The sequence below is a fragment of the Artemia sp. Qi Xiang Cuo genome, chromosome 12 (assembly GCF_049724085.1).
Source record: "Artemia sp. Qi Xiang Cuo chromosome 12, ASM4972408v1, whole genome shotgun sequence".
Lineage (NCBI taxonomy): Eukaryota > Metazoa > Arthropoda > Branchiopoda > Anostraca > Artemiidae > Artemia > Artemia sp. Qi Xiang Cuo.
The window spans coordinates 53,713,534-53,730,185 of NC_142805.1; the positions used below are offsets into that span (position 1 = coordinate 53,713,534).

The following is a 16,652-nucleotide window of genomic DNA, read 5'->3' on the forward strand; positions in this document are numbered from 1 at the left end:
CAGTCGGTATTGGTGCCTAATGTCATGTCATCCAGTTCAAGGTAGTTCGTGGGACCCAGATCTATGGAGAAACATGATTTCACTACCAGCATTACGCGTTGTCTTACGATCATTCGGATTACTATTGCGTACGTTGTACTGAAGCTGCTCACCATCCTATGGATTCTTGTGTCACTGCTCTGAAAGTCAGTGTTTAGGGAATTTATAATCCCAAGAACGTGGGCAAGAAAATAGAGATAGGCCTTCATGACAGGATTGTTTAAAGCGTTGTATATTTTGAGTGCCTTCTCCTTGCTCGCATTGTCTGCAGCGCTCTCGCCTAAGGCGTGACTACTGTAAAACAATAACAAGGCATTCCAGGTTTCTAATAGCCGTCTGATGGCTGCTTCAAAGCTGAGCCATCTCGTAGAAACTACTGATAGCAACTGCTTTGCTTCAATTTCAGTAAACTTCTGGTGGTCATGAAATTCTCCAATCCACTTAAGACTATGGTTAATGTAGTATATTATATCATGCACAAGGGACTCTAACCAGTCTGGAGATGTTTAAGATGCTGCTGAAGCACAAGGCGCCAACGAATGGCTAGTGCACCCGACACTGAAAATAGACGGCACTTCGGTTTTAAAAAGGGCACCAAGCCCACGATGGTCACTTTTGTTGACTGAGGCCCTGTCATGGCCAATATCAAGCAAATTATTCAACCTAATGTCATGGCCTTTTAAATGCTTAACAATGAGTTGTTTCAGTCCCTTGGCTGAAGCATCTTTCACTTCAAGTAAAACAAGAAACTCTTCTTTTATGTCATCGCTGCTATTCTTGTCCCACACCATTATACACAGAGTCTTTGTCATGCCTCTATCTGTTGTTTCATCAACAATGATTGAAAAAGGACTATGTTTCAGTTCCTGTGCTAATTTCTCAAGTCCATAGGGCCCAATGACCACTTTTATTATTTCACTTGCCTTTGTACGCTTTATTTTTACTCCATTAGTAATTTTTGAGTCGGCAAAAATTTCGCTTACTAAGGGTGTCAATGTATCAGCCTTTCTGAGAGGGATACCTTCTGATACTATCCACGCAAACAATTTTACTTCAGCTATCGCAATCCTGCGAGCTCGCCTCATCTTGCTTCTAAGCTCTTCATTGGATTTTAAAAGTTGATCGATCTGAACATGACCCCTCTTTCTTTGTACAGCCAGAATATGCTTATTCGTTTTAGTATGATCCCTGCCATTTGACAATCCGCACCTCTTGTCAACCACACAAAATGTGCTACGCGCTCCCAAGGAATTTGAAGCAGATTTCATAACAAACTCCCTGACCTCCGGATCATTTTTCACGTCGTCGAAAACGGGTTTTCTTTTTTTTTTACATGTACACTAGTTTCCTTAGAATTATTCTTTGAGTGATCATAGTCACTATCACTTTCGGAGCTGGACAACATTTTGGATCCTTTACTTTTAGCTTTCTTCACTGTAACATCCAAATCTTCATCTGACTTCTCTAATTCCAAGTAATTCTCTTTATCAGCGCTAATCTCTGAACATGAGCTATCTTAGACTTGCATTCTGAATGTTCTTTTCTCACTTTTGTTCCTCATACTATTTGGAACTGGAAGACTCGAACTATCCTTTCTCGCGTTTTTTAATATCTTACGAACAGAGCTTGGACTACCTACGATGTCACTCTTTCTTTTCTTACGACTAGTTGTGTTTTGATTTTCAGGACCTGAGTTACTGCCACAGTCTCCTTTGTTTTCACAGTCAATGCTGGTTGTCTTGAAGAAATTTGTAATATGACGCTGACTGATGATCTTCTTTCAATTTCTTTTCAGCCCGACCTGAAAGAATGTACCAAGTTAAGACCCCCATGTTTGTTATTTTCTTCCAAACTAATACTTTTCACCGATTTTTCTTTTCTGTGAATTAAAAGGAAAAAAACATTGTTTTTTCGATGAAAATAAAGAGTGAAGTTTAAACTTAATACGATCAAAAATTATTATCCCTCGATCCATGCCGTTGTGGAATTGACTAGCGCTTTACTGAAACAAAAAAAAAGCAAAAAAGCCAAATTATCCCTTAACAGCTAGATTTATTGCATGCACAGCGTGATATAATTAGAAAACAAATGTTTTTGCGATATAAGTTTAAAAAAATACTTAGTAACTAATAGGAAATTTTTCTTTATACTGTTTTGTTCCATGCTTTCAGTAAAGTGCTTGTCAATTTTAGAGCGGCATGGATTGACATGGATAGTACAACTGAGTGGCATGGATAGTACAACTGACAGCCCTTTCCCCAGGGCTGAGGAGGGGGTTTCAAACCTGGAACCATTACTGTTTGACATTTGGATGATTTTGAACAAAATGGCTAACTCAAAATTTGAATCGAGACCATTTACAAAAAGGCGCGTGGATGGGGGTTGCCTACCGTCTGAATACTCTTGACTCTTAAAAATGGAGGTAGAACTTTCAGTTTCAATGGAGTGAGGCCTGTCTGAAGTCTATATGATTATCCCTTCGACAAAAACCTTAAATATGAACAATGTACAGCTTGCATAACTTACAGCCCTTGCCCTGGGGGTAGTAGGAGGTTTCGGCACCCCCCGAATAATAATTATTATAATTACTTCAGCTCTTGACTTTACTTGCTATATTTTATTTATTTCTGGTAGATTTTGAATCGGGAAAGTCGGGAAATCATGGAAAATTCCCTCTCCCAACGAAAAATTTCTCGATGGAAAGATCCGCCTGCAAAGACCTGTATGAACACCATTCGATATGAACTAATATTTGTTCGATATGAACAGTTCGGTTTAAACTAGTGTTTCGAGGTGGGTGAATGTGGTATTTTGTATACCAGTCCCTGGGCTACATCCTAGACCTGGGTTGTGGAGGTTGGTATTGTTGTGTGGGCCACAAAAATTTTTTGAAAAATATCAAAAATACGAAACTGATACTGAATCTCTCTTGATTTCTGGGAATATTTCTGACCCATGCTCTTATAATGAGAATAAAGAGTGACATTAAACCCCAAAATGACCAGAACTCATTCCGTATAGGAGGGGGACTTCCCCTTCCTCATCCCCACCTCCGTCTCATGGTTTTAGAAACTTCAGAGGATGCTCATTCGATCTCATGGTTTTATAAACTTTAGAGGATGCTCATTCGATCAGATATTGAGATTTCTAGTCCTTTTTATAAGTCAAACGTGACTTGAAACCAGCCAGCCGCGGTAGGGGTGGTGGTGGATATTTTTTTTGGGGGGAAGGGGGATGGGGGTATTTTCCGACAGTGCCAGGGAGGTGACATTAAACATAAACAAACATAAAAAAGGAGAAATAAATCTAACTTAATGTTTTGTGACGTCTGACTTTGTGACAAAAAAAAAGCTTTTTCGTGAATCATCTAGACAGGGTTTTATATCATGACGTTAAAAAACAAAGAATTTTAACAGGGTTGAATATATAAATATTCTAACTTGCGTTTTACCCAACGATACTGCCTCATATTTGTAGAATGCTGAAAAACTGAGTACTATGGTTCAGTTGCACAAGGGGTTCAGATACACGAGGGTTCAGCTGCACGAAGGTTCAGTTGAACGGTGGTTCTGCTACACGGGGGTTCAGTTGAACGGGGGTTCAGCTGCATGAGGAATCAGTTGCACGGTGGTTCAATTACAGGGGTTTAGTCGCTTGGGGTTTAGTTAAACGGTGGTATAGTTATACGCTCACCATTTATCTCACTGAGAACAAGCTAGTTATCTTCAAATACAGACAGAGAAACCGGTTTTACAAAGATCAAGTACTTGAGTGTGGTCGCTATAACACGTAAGTACCTGAAATAAATGTAATTAAAGTAACAAAATTAAAATAGTTAATAATAGTTACGAAAAATTTCGAATTCTTTATTATTCTGGTTTCCACTGTCTTTAATTTATCTTATTGTTCATTAAAGAACTGTTCATACAAAAATTCACTGGGAGTAAAGAAGCATTGAAAGCATTACATAACCATACTCCAACGATTTAAGTGGGAACCTCAGTTAAGTTGGCAATTGATCTTGTGAAAGTTTTAAATACTTTTGAAGAAACTTTCTCTTTCCATGATAAATTTCTAAAAATCAAAAGTACCGGAAACGTTTACTACGAAATTAAAGCAATCAAAAGAATAAACAGGCCTAATTCAACATATACAGCGTTCCCATTTCTAATGTTCCTTTTTCGCCATAATGGTGAACAGTATATTCCCTAAGCAGTATATTCCTTAATGGGAAACAGTATAGTCCCTACCCAACTTCACCTAACCTTTCTAACCTTGCCAAAATAAATCCCCCAAATGAGTTTTTGTATGTTCTATCATTTTAAGCTTATCATAGACTCCTAAGGGGTGGTTTTCAAGCTCTTCTATAAAAAATTGAAGAATTTTGTTGTTGTTTTTTTTTGCCAGAATAAGTATAAAAAAGTGGGTGGTTTTTTTTATGTTTTGTTTTTGTTCGTTGTTTTTTTTTTCAGGGTTTATTTTACCGACACGGTGGCCCTAGAATATCGGGAGAGGGCTCAAATGACAAGAAACTACAAGTTCCAGCGAACTTTATAGGTGACCTAAGAGATTAGAGGGCAACTAGTCCCTCTAACCCATGCCCCTTTTTTCTCAAAATCTTCCCATCAAAATTTTAGGTACTTACGTGTTAGCCCAACAACAATCAAGAATTTTGCTGCTAAAAACCGGTTTGTCAAACAGTGCACAGGAACAATTAGCTTAGGTTCACTGAAATAAACTACGTTGAAGCTGTTTTTATTAAATATTTAATATATAGAGATGGTATTTTGATTGGGTTAGGTATTTAACATAATGCTTTCTGGTATGGACTGCCCCCTTTCATTTTTCTTTGTTATAGTTTCCGTTATTTTGTTACTAAAGTATTATATTTTCATCCTGTTTTAGGATATTCGATTAGGATTAACTTAACTTCATTTTTTGAGTATTGCCAGGCTAACACCTAAGTACCAAATTTTGAGTTCACTGTAGAGGATTTTCCACAAGGAGAATTTTCCATGGGGAGGGAGGTTTCAGGGAGGTGAATTGGTACTGCTCTAATATAATAACAGAACAAAATATGATTAAAATATAATAGTTCATGAAAAAAATTGGCTATCTATTTGCAAAGTAGGGGGGGGGGAGGTGGGGTAAAGCATAGGGGTAAAGCTTTTGTCAAGTGAACGCCTCGCGTGCTGTACAGATATTAGAACAGTACTAGTAAATTTTTCAGAGGAAATTTTAAACTTGGGGAATTTGCCAGAATTACTATATGAAATTCTTCAGATGTCTTGCTATCTCTTTATACACTCAATTTTACGCGAATAGATGTTAACGGTAATTGTTCGGGGTATATTTTCACCAGGATTGAATTGTTTAGTGGATATATCCGTGGGGAGAAGTATTTCTCCGTGCAGGTGGAGCCAGATTTCCTGGCATTACATAAAAAATGATCAGAAATTAAATAAGAAAACATTTTTGTTCAACTGAAAGTAAGGAGCAACATTAAAATTCAAAACGAACAGAAATTATTGCGTATGTGGAGGGGGTCGCCCCCTCCTCAGCACCTCACTGTTTACGCTAAAGTTTGAATTTCATCCCAATTCAGTACTGTTTTATGATTTGTAACACACGCGAGAAGTGAAGTTTTGTTAATGCCAATGAAATGAAACAAAATAAGATAAAAATATAATAGTTTAGAAACAAATTTCGGCTAAATATTTGCACATCAAGGGGTGGGGGTAAAGTTTAGCATATATTAAATACGTAACCTGACCTAACCTAGGTTCCTTTTTTGCCCCTTCAACCCCCAAAAACTAAAGTTCAAACCACTGTTTGCAATGTTCGGCACAGGAATTGTACGATGAAAGAAATTTGCTTGACTAGTTTCCTTTGTCATGTTCACTATACAATCTTGCGCAGGTGTCACAGAGAATACAACAGTGCTCCCACTTCTTTCCGAACAACTCTTGAAACACGAGGTTCGTTTAATTAAAACAACAAGAAGGCTTTTTATAAGAAGTTAAAAATTTTAGTGCATAAGAGTGCTGTAAAAATATTTACAGCACTACCTCCAGACTCAAATATAAGCAAAAAAGCCTAATTGAAGAGAAAAATTTGATTAAAATGGCCAATTCCCCAGCCGAAAATTTAACCAAGATTTAACGTAAATTTAACCAAAGGAAATTTAAACATAAAAAAGATAATTTAAAAATGCTACTCTACTCCTTTACTTTTTCCTTCTGGGGAGCCGCAAATCTACGGTTTTACCAATATCAGTCATTTCTCTATGAAAAAAACTGCTTTTATTCCTATTTCAATGCTGCATAGAAAACAAATAAAACAGTGACTCACATTTAAAAAAATTCAAATCATTCCTCATTGACTGACTTTTATCTAAAATAACTGAATCTAAGTCAAAATGATCAAAAGATCAAGATATTGCCAAATGCCAAGTATTGATTTCATGTTGGAAAGAGTCTGAAGTCTGACGTATATACGCATAGATGTTTACATACAAAGCCTGTCTAACCTGTTTATTTGTATTGATGCAAATTTGTAATCTTTTTGATGACTTTTCTAGTTTTATTAATTTACCACAAAAGAAGGCAATAGTTTTTGGGGACTTCAATCGTAATTTACTTTATGTTAGCAATAATAATGATTGCGATACCTTCTTTGAAACATTTACCTTAAGTGGTCTTCTTTCAACAATCCTTTTTCCTACTAGAGTTGATCCTATGAGGTCTACAGCTACTCTAATTGATAACATTTTTGTATCCACTTCCCTAGGAAACCACCTGTCCACCAAAATAATATTATCTGACCTGTCAGACCACTTTCCAATCTATCTCTCCCTACCCTTCCAACCAACTACTAAACACCCTAGAACTAATACCCCTACATCTAATAGAAAATAAAATATTGTGAATATGAACCGGTTCACGGATCGTTTGAAATCCTTTGACTGGTCAAAGGTTTTGGATTGTCAGGATGTTAATTCAGCCACAAATGGTTTTACACAGAGACTGAGTGGTCTTATCAGTTCAACCTTTCCAGTCTATAAATCAAACCGAAAAACTACCTATATACACCCCTGGATGTCCAATAGCCTGATAATCTCTTCATACTGTAAAAATTACCTATATAAGTTAGCTTGCAAAACAAATAGCGTTATTGACCTAACCAATTATAAAAAATACAAAAATACCAAACTCATCCGTGAAGCAAAAAAAATTATTATTATTCAAAAATCACTCACTGCCAAGGGACCTTGCACAAAATTTGGTCAACAATAAATAAAATTCTTTAAAAAAAAAGGAATTCAAGATCTATACCTATTAACCTTAAGGACATTAGTGGCAGATTAATTGACCCAATTTCAGTACCGGATGCTTTTAGTAATTATTTCACTAATATTCCAAATGCTAACTCCTGTTCCCCCTCCGAGTCAGTACGCCCTAGCAAGAATCCCAGACCCATGTTTTTCTCTCCAACTGATAGTAATAAGATGCTTGAAGTGACCGAATCCCTCTCTAATAGTAGTACACCTGACTTCCTTGGGATAAGTAATAAGCTTCTTAGAACTGCATCTTCCTATGTTTGTGAACCCATTGTGCATATAGCAAACCTGTCTATGATCAATGGAGTCTTCCCATTGTGGTCTATAAAACAACGAAAAAGTTAAATACGTGCTGTCAACTCTTATATCAACAATAACTGAATAAATCCATAGATTATTTTTACGTTGCTAAATTAAGGATTCACAGAGCAATATCCTGGTGTATATTATATTTGACTGGATGGAAATAGACATACCAACAGAGGATTTCGTTAATTTTTTGTCAATATGAATAGCTTGAAAGCCAGGGAGGGAAAATTCATTAGTATTATCAATTTCTGAAAGCCACGTCTCCGTTATTCCAATTACGTCGAATGGGCAGTAACCATTAATTAAAATTAAATCTTTAAAATTAGTCCACTTATCTCTTATGCTGCTGATGTTAAAGAAGATTATATTAAGTTTGGTCTCTTCCATTAGCTTAGGTTTTACATTTTTTACAAAATCAAAAGTGTCGAGATATTCACAGTTAATATGGCTTAAGGGGCTATCAGGGCTAGCTAAGGAGTTGTTGCGCAAATTATTTTGGTCATCGTAATAGTTAAAAACAGCATTATTGCACAGTGATAATTTCGTGAGAAACGTAAAATCTTGCATAGTATACATTTAAATATCCATTGTGGTGGAAGTTTCATCATTTGCTTGATTTTTAATATTGAAATTCTTCTTCAGCCGACAAATTATCATTGGTGGTAATTTTGGACTGGGATGGAAAGTTTGCCGTTTATTTCTTAGATTTCTTGCCTTTGACTATGGCAATGGCACCGATTTTGTTTGTAGTTGAGTCAACAGGCTTAACTAGCTTCGATGTAGAATCTATGTCCTTTTTGATGGAAGATAGTTGAGCTATAGCTGTTTGCAAGATGTCATCACCTAGGAGTTTGGTGATAGCTCTCTTCTTGAGAATATTTTTGGTTTCTTCCGGTTCATTACTAACCTCAATTAAGTGACTGACTGTGAGATAAGTTGCAAGTCTTTGCCATTCTTGGCAACTTTGGGATGAATCTTTTGGGGGGCAGGATGTTGAAGTAAACTTAGGTAAGGAAGTAAACTTAGGTAAGTATGAACATTGTTTGCCTCTTTAGGAAATGATACTGTATTTGCATCTTCTACAACAACTGTTGCTCGGCTTCTACTGGGCCGATGGGGTGTGGGTTTCCGAGGGATTCTTGCAGCTACAACTGAGTATAGAGGTTCATTTTATCTGATGTTCTAAGGATTACGACTCACTTTTGGTGAGCCGGGCAAGATTGTTTTTGGAGGGCGGTGTGTCCCTTACGGTTACAATTTCTGCAGAAAGGGTCTGACTCAGGGCATTCACTAAGTGCGTGGCCTGTTTTCCCGCACTTAAGGCAAGACGGAAGGGACTGTTTGCAGTGTTTTTTGCTGTGGCCGTGGGCCAGACAAGTAGAGCACTGTAGGGTCTTAGGCTTATAAATCTTATAAAAAAGGGACATACCGTACAAGAATATTTCTCTGTTTAGCTCAACTTTGCAGGAAATGAGGATTGAACGGCTTGGGTGAAGGACTCCTTCTTTGTTTAAACTTAGCCTTATTGCAGTTGAAGGATTTATGAGAAGGCTTGAAGAATCTATTAGTTCGGTTTGTATTTCCTCCACTTTTACACTGGTATCAACACCGTAAAGCACATACTTGTGTAACTTTTCCACATTTTTTTTTGTAGCTAAAGTTTTCGAGCCATCAAGGATTATTTCTTTGGATTTTGACAGGACATGGTCTGCCGCCTGAGAAGACGTAAAGTAAATATCAATAAACTCGTCCTGCTTGAAAACAAGTTCAAAATTTACCTTGGCGATCAGAAAAACAGCTTTCCTAATTTGCATTATCTGATCTTTTGAAAAGGGTTGGCCATTGATTTTCTTTGATTGAGACAGTATAATAATTGGGGTAATCTGTACTACTAGTTTCTGGAACACTTGAAGGGAGGGGTTGCACTATCACTGGCGAACGAGTTTCATTTTTTTTTTCCTCTTTTTGCCAGGCGTCTCACCGCTTTCATTAGAGTTAGTTGTGGCTAATGCCTGAATTCCTGACAGGTGGCTAACTGTCTTCGACCGCGTAGTTGGGGGGGGGGGGCTTAGAAAGAGTTTTAGAAGTAGGTTGGGCGACTGGCCAAGGGTTTCAGTGGGAGTATCCTTCTCGGGTGGTAGCCTTGGCGGCTGCTTTTTTCCCGACATTTATTCTGACGAGACACTATAGATTCACGAACTGTTAATCAGTCTTAATTCAAGGTCACTTGACCAATAGTAAATATTCAGTTATTGAACTAAATTATTCACTATGATAAATAATAAATTACTTTGTGTGAAGTGTGAACAATCCCTCACAATTAAATCCACAAGTTAATTGCACAATCTAACATAGTACAGTACAAAAGATAATCCGATTAAGTTCATAAGTTAGTTCCTTTTAGTTCAGATACTAAACTCATACTGAGTTTATAGGAATCATACCTCAGTAATAGGAATTTTCTTTTGCCCTGGCTCTTACGATTATAAATTTTAAGGAATTCATTAAAAAAGAAAAGAAGGTTTTCTATTTTTGGGTGAAAAACTTTTTCTTTTAATGTCTCCAGGAATTAAGAATGAAAGTTTCAAGCTGAATAAAAAATAAAAATTTAGTCCCTGTCAGAATGTGCTAGTTTTGCAAGTAAAAGCTGTGAGTATGTTTAACCACACTTTCTTTAGATATTATTGGAATACTGTCCAAATAAACATTTTACCTATATTTTTGAGGTGGATCAATATCCTAAGTAAATACTTTTTTTTAACTAAATGAATATATGAGTACTAAATGGAAAAAAGTTTAGTGGGCTCTCAGATGCTGGATTCTGCTCTGTCCAAGTTTCCTGCTCAGAATGGTTGAAAGTCCATGGTATTTTCAGAAGTAGGTAATTGACAATCATAATTGTCACCTAAATAGGTTTTTTCAGTTCTGAAAATGTTGTTCGATAGTTTCTATTTTCAGCTTTCAACCATTCTGATGGGAAAACTTGGACAGAGTCTGAGGCAGAATTCAGCGTCTGATCTGATCAATAAGATCAAATAACTGCAAAGAGTAAGGGGAAATAGCTGCTTCCGGCCTAAGTCTGTGCCCTTTTAAAAATTTGTTAGCGTCCTTGTTGGCAAAAGGTGATGGAAGGTCAAATTTCACAGGCTGGTGTCCTCGGAAGTAAGAGGAGATTTTTTCGAGCTAGGAATAAGCTCAATGAGGTCATCACGGTCGAAGCCACCAATTCATTCTAAGTCAGATTTGATGCTATCAAGTCAGGATTTAGTATGGCTGCCATGGCGCCTTTCGATCTAAGGAACTTACATAAAACTGTTTGAGACATCAGGTGGTCATCAATCTGTGCTTCCATACCTTGAGAGATGGCAAAGGTGACCGATGGTGCCTCATGCATATAGGGTCAGAATAATTGAGGGCTTGAAATGCAGTTTCTTTTAACCGATCAACTTACTGTTATATCCATAAAATGTCGTACACTAACACAATATAATAGAAAACAAGGAACATTTTTATCTTAGGGTGTAACAGGCTTAAATTTGTCTTCGTTGCATCATTGCCACAAAGTTGGACAAATAGATAGAATCGATGACCATTTAAAGACAACAACTAGTCAACTAATTTTGGCCTTCCATTTAAGGCTGTTTATGTATCCTCCTTGAATGATCACATGCAAATTTTAATGTCACTTGCTTGACTTCATTTGAAAAAGGCAAATGAAGATGCGAAATTTAAAGGTAGGTAGAACATTTGATATTTATAAAAAGCATGCACAAATATATTTATTGCGGTCTGTTGGCAAACTCGTTCTTTCATCTTTGGCCAATGAAAGGTAAAAAAAATAGTTAACACAGTCATTTATATATTTTATACTCAACTTCACGATTTCACTACGTAACGCAAGATGTCGTTGTTTTTTTTTTTTTTTTTTTTTTCGGAGACAGACTTTAGCCTATTTTTGTAAGATTTTAATTCACCTACAAATTTACATATGTAAGCACAGAATTGCTTTCATCACGTAGGTATTAAGCATTTGCCAAATTAAAATTACAAAACAAAACACAATGTGCAAAAGGGAAGAAACCACAAACAGAAGAATTGCACAATGAATTGTTCGATAAATCTTATGAATTGTTGAAGCTACTAGCAGATAATTGTGCAAGGAATTGTGAATCAAACATTTCACTTTTTGCTGTATTAAAAGCAAAATATACTAAACGTTAAAGCCCTTTTGTCTGGCATACTAATTATTGTGATTACACTTAACTGTTTTGAAGGAAATAATTTACATAGTAAGTATGCTTTAACATTTACATTTTTGGTTCTTACAGGGATTAATTGAAAGTGCTTCAGAAAAACTCAACACGGCAACACAAAATCAAGTATATTTTGATGAGATTACCATTTCTTTACCACCAAATTGGAGCCTCGGATCAAACAATACTGCATCCAGCGCGTAAGTTACTACCAAGTAACGGCTATATACACAATATATTTTTTTCAGGAGGGAGCCTAAGAAGGAGGGAAAAAATTACAAAACTTAAAACAGACAAAATTGATGGAACCTAAGGAAAATTATGAAGAAAACAAACACATTTTGATGTTTTGGAGACAGTTCTGAGCCACCCCCTCCTAAACTATGTATAACCCACATATGCAAATAGTCAGTGCGTCAGTTCCTAGGTAAACAAAATCAGCTATTGTTCGTTCCAATACACTCACAAAATATTAGACCCAGTTACAAATTTGTATGGACTTGGTCTTGCCGAAGATTAGAGGTTAGAGTCTTACAGAATCATCAGCAGCAGGATATAAATCAAATTCTAGAAGTTTGTGGTTAACAACGTGACTCTGTTGGACGTTTCATATACACAGCAGAAAGGGAAATAACTTTAATCAATTTCAAATTTTAATCAATTTTTTTGCCTTCAAGTATCAAGGACACTGAAAATGAAATGTGTGTTTTTTTTTAATTGGTTTTGTGGAATGTTACACAACTATACATGTCTAAAAAAACTAGGAAAATCTAGGAGCCCAATTTTTTATCCAAAAGATGCTCAATGATGTTATGCAGTTTTTACGCTCAGTGGTTGCCATGCATAATAATTAAGAACGTGTGGGTAAAATAGCAGAAAACAAACGAAAAAAAAATCCATCGTGTTTTCACAGTGCATTATATATAATGCATTGTATAGTCTTTTTTTTAAAGTTAAAAAAAGTTTTTTTTTTAACTTTTTTCAATACTTTTTGTTCAAAATCACCGTCTCTTTTTTTGAGTAGTCTTTCATAAATAATCAGAACAAAAAGTCAAACTTTAGCGTAAAGAGTGAGGGGGAGGAAGGGTCAGCCTCCTCATATACAGAACAACTTCTGTTCGTTTTAAGTTTTAATCTTGGTCCTTACTTTCAGTTAAAAATTTTTTCATTTAATTTCTGACCTTTTTTAAATGATTCCCTTCCCTACCACCTCCGTGTCACATTTCTGCTGGAAAGCTTACCCGGAAACCTTTCTCTTCAATGTAAATTCTCCCTGTGGAAAATCCTCCCCCTCCCCGCCAAAAAATACCCCAAAAATGTTTGTAAGTTTCTCAATAACAAATAATATATGTAAACAAAATGGACAGTTTGCGTAGCTTACAACCCTTTCCCAAGGACTATGGAGGGTCATGTCATGACTAAATCTATTGTTATTGGACCTTTCAACTGCGTTGAATTAAATGGTCATCTTAAAATTTTATCAGATGTCTATTAGGAAAAAACGGGTGTGTGAGGCGTGAGGGGGAGGGGGGGGGGTAATTACTTTCCATTCTATTTGATTACTTAAAAAGAGCAATATAATTTCGATGTCCGTCCAAATGAGCTCTTTGTCGATCTTCGAAGACCATTGGTTTGATACGATAACCCCTGGTAAAAAAACAAATAAACACGCATCCTTGATCTTTCTTCAGACAAAAACACAAAATTCCGCATTTTTGTATATAGGGGCTCAACACCTCTAGAGTAGGGTTCTCTAATATACTGAACCTGATCGTGTAATTTTCATTAAGATCTCTTGAATTTTTGGAGGTACCTCTGCCTTTTTCGAAAATCTAGAAAATTTTCTCAGGCTCGTAACTTTTAATAACTAACATTAAACTTAATGAATTTTATATATTTGGAATCATTAAGAAAAGACAATTCCTTTGGTGTATCTATTTTTCTAAAAATTCCGTTGCTTAGTCTTTTGGCTGCTATTGGGCAGAGTCGCACACGGATAGTTTCTTACCACGAACTATAGGCTGAAAAAAAATAGCTATTACATGCTTTCAATTTATCACGAATATTTTTGGATTAGGGAATATTAAATAGGTTCTTTAATTCCTAAAGAACAATGAAAGATTTAAGGAATGAAATAAATGATAGGAATTTTAGAAGGATTTAAGGAACCCTAAAGGTTCTTTATTTAGGATAAAAGGATCTAAACAAAAATTAAAACGGAAAGACTACCGGACCAGTTAATTTTGGGCATTTTCTCTTAATTAGTAAACCAATGTTTTTTTTCTAAATAAAAGACTTCGTGAATTTCAGGAAAATCTCTGAAAGCCCAGGCAAATCTGAAAAACTGATTGAATTATTGGTAATTTGTGCAATATTTTGAGACCAAACCTGTTATCAATAAATATTTAGATAGTAACTTCAACGTAGTTAAAGTAAGACAATTAGAGTATTTGCTTGGAAAATTCTACTCTACAACTTTTGAAGTTCGGACAAAAATTATAACTAAAAATTACATACTTTCTTCAAAATATTAAGGGATCCATAAAATTGGACTAATAGCAGTAGGTGAAATTAAGTAGATGATAATATACCATTGAATAAAGTGTAGGTTATGATAAATCACACTGTAAGGCAGTTTTTAAAAGTACCACGAAAAATGATGTAAGAAAAACCTTGAAATACTAATCCCAGTTCACGGATGTCTTGCAGCTTATTTAACGAAAGAGAGATATAAAAAAAAACGGAATATTTCCATCAGTGAAGTTTTTTCAAATAATCTTGTGGCTCAGAAATTTTTGGGCTTTTTTCGGCTAAGAACTTTGCATGGGAACCAGGGAGAGCCAATCAGAGAGTCTATTTGACATCCATATCAGACTTGGACTTTAGGATTAATTTGAAAGAATTACAAACGCATGTTACAGACGTTAGCCAATGAAATCAAGGCAGTTTTGCCATATATATAAAGAAAATTACTATCTTTTTTTTTATACAGAATCAACAAGCTAATACTTATCTATCCTTAATTAAATTAACTGTTCAGCATATTAAAACTAAAGCAAACATTTAATTTGTATCTTTCTCTTGCCTTTTAAGTCATTAAGAAACATCTTTTATGCCCTCTCTTAGAACCACATTCGAAAATGGCAATATTCGGGTCGTTAATGCTGAAGACAGTCCACTTGGTGGTGGTCCATGGACTTCACATTCTGGACTCTGTGGAATGCAAGGGGATTACATATCAATGACAAAGGAATTCGTTGAAGGAGACAATCAATTTGTTCAGACATTTGGAAGTAAAGGTATTATCTCTGTTTTAGTTTTTTACTGGTCATGCATTCTTTCCAACATTACTGTGCGATACTGTTCTATATCTCTAATTTAAAAATGTCTAAAGATCTTCTTCGATAAATATAAAGATAAATTGTACGATTATTACGAATTTTATTATTAGAATTATTACTATTAATATTTTAACTTTAGTAGAAGTGGTAAAAAAAGAAAAGGGGAAATCAAACAGTTCGTGGTAACGAACTGTAAGTAAGGACCGACCCAGCTCAATAGTAACCGAAACTTTGAAAAACGGAACTTTAATACCAATAGATATATCAAAAGAATTGGATTTTAATGTTGATTTTAAATATATAAGATTAATTAAGTTTAGTCTTACCCATCAAAAGATACGATCCTGAGAATATATGCCTTATTTTTTTAAAAAGCAGAAAACACACACTAAAAGTCATAAAATCTTAATGAAAATCACACCATCAGATTAAGCGTATCAGAAAACACTGATGCATTGGTTTTAAGCTTCTATCTGCAAAATGTTGAATTTTGTTTGTTTTTTTTTTTGCTAGAAGAAACATCACAGATGCGGGGTTTTTTTGCTTTCAAGGGGCGATTGTATTGACCCAATAGTCCTAGAATATTGCCAGAGGGCTCATTAGAATAGAAATCAAAAGTTCCAGTGCCCTTTTTAAGTTACCAAAAATTGAAGGGCAGTTAGGCCCTCTCTTTCGCTCATTTTTTTCCCAAAGTCACCTGATCAAAATTTTGAGATAGCCATTTTGTTCAAAATAATCAAAAAATTTAATAACTATGTCTTTGAGGATGACTTAATACCCCACAGTCTCCTGGGGAAGGGCTGCTAGTTGTGAACTTTTCCCTTTGTTTGCAAACAATATTGTTTTTTGGGAAGTATACAAACGTTTTCAGGGGAGTTTTTTTCTGGTGGGGGGTCGGGGGAGAAGGTTACATGAGAGCATATTTCCATGGGGGAATTTTTCATGAAAGAAGAGAATTTACCATGAAGGTGGCACCAGATTTCCCAGCACTATTTGAAAAACGATCAGAAAATAAATAAAAAAAACAAGTTTTTTCAACTGAAAGTAAGAACAACATTAAAACTTAAAACGGACAGAAATTATTACGTATATGAGAAGGTTTTTCTCCTCGTCAAAACCTCGCTCTTTACGCTAAAGTTTTTTTTTAGTATTTCCAAAAGAGCTTTTTATTCTAATTAAACGGCCTTTGTGATTCAGCGGTCATTGTTAAAGAATTGGAACAAAATTCTAAACAACGAAGTTTTGATACCAATATATAGATCAAAGGAATCGGTTTATTGTGTTGATTTCAAATATATAAGTTTCATTAAATTTAGTCTTACCCATTAAAGCATACGAACCTGAGAAAATTGGTTTTATTTTATTTTTAAA

At 35.5% G+C, this 16,652-nt stretch overlaps 2 protein-coding genes across 4 annotated transcripts in view; both read left to right on the forward strand.

Moving 5' to 3' along the window:
• LOC148946274 (E3 SUMO-protein ligase PIAS1-like) overlaps positions 1-16,652 on the forward strand; it is a 506,129-nt gene that overhangs the window by 268,101 nt on the left and 221,376 nt on the right. The window lies entirely within an intron of this gene.
• LOC148946276 (calcium-activated chloride channel regulator 2-like) overlaps positions 1-16,652 on the forward strand; it is a 200,303-nt gene that overhangs the window by 20,680 nt on the left and 162,971 nt on the right. Inside the window, exons 2-3 of the mRNA XM_089098334.1 lie at positions 12,016-12,140; positions 15,067-15,239. Of these exons, the coding sequence (XP_088954460.1) occupies positions 12,016-12,140; positions 15,067-15,239 (298 nt within the window). The remainder of the gene's footprint in view (positions 1-12,015; positions 12,141-15,066; positions 15,240-16,652) is intronic.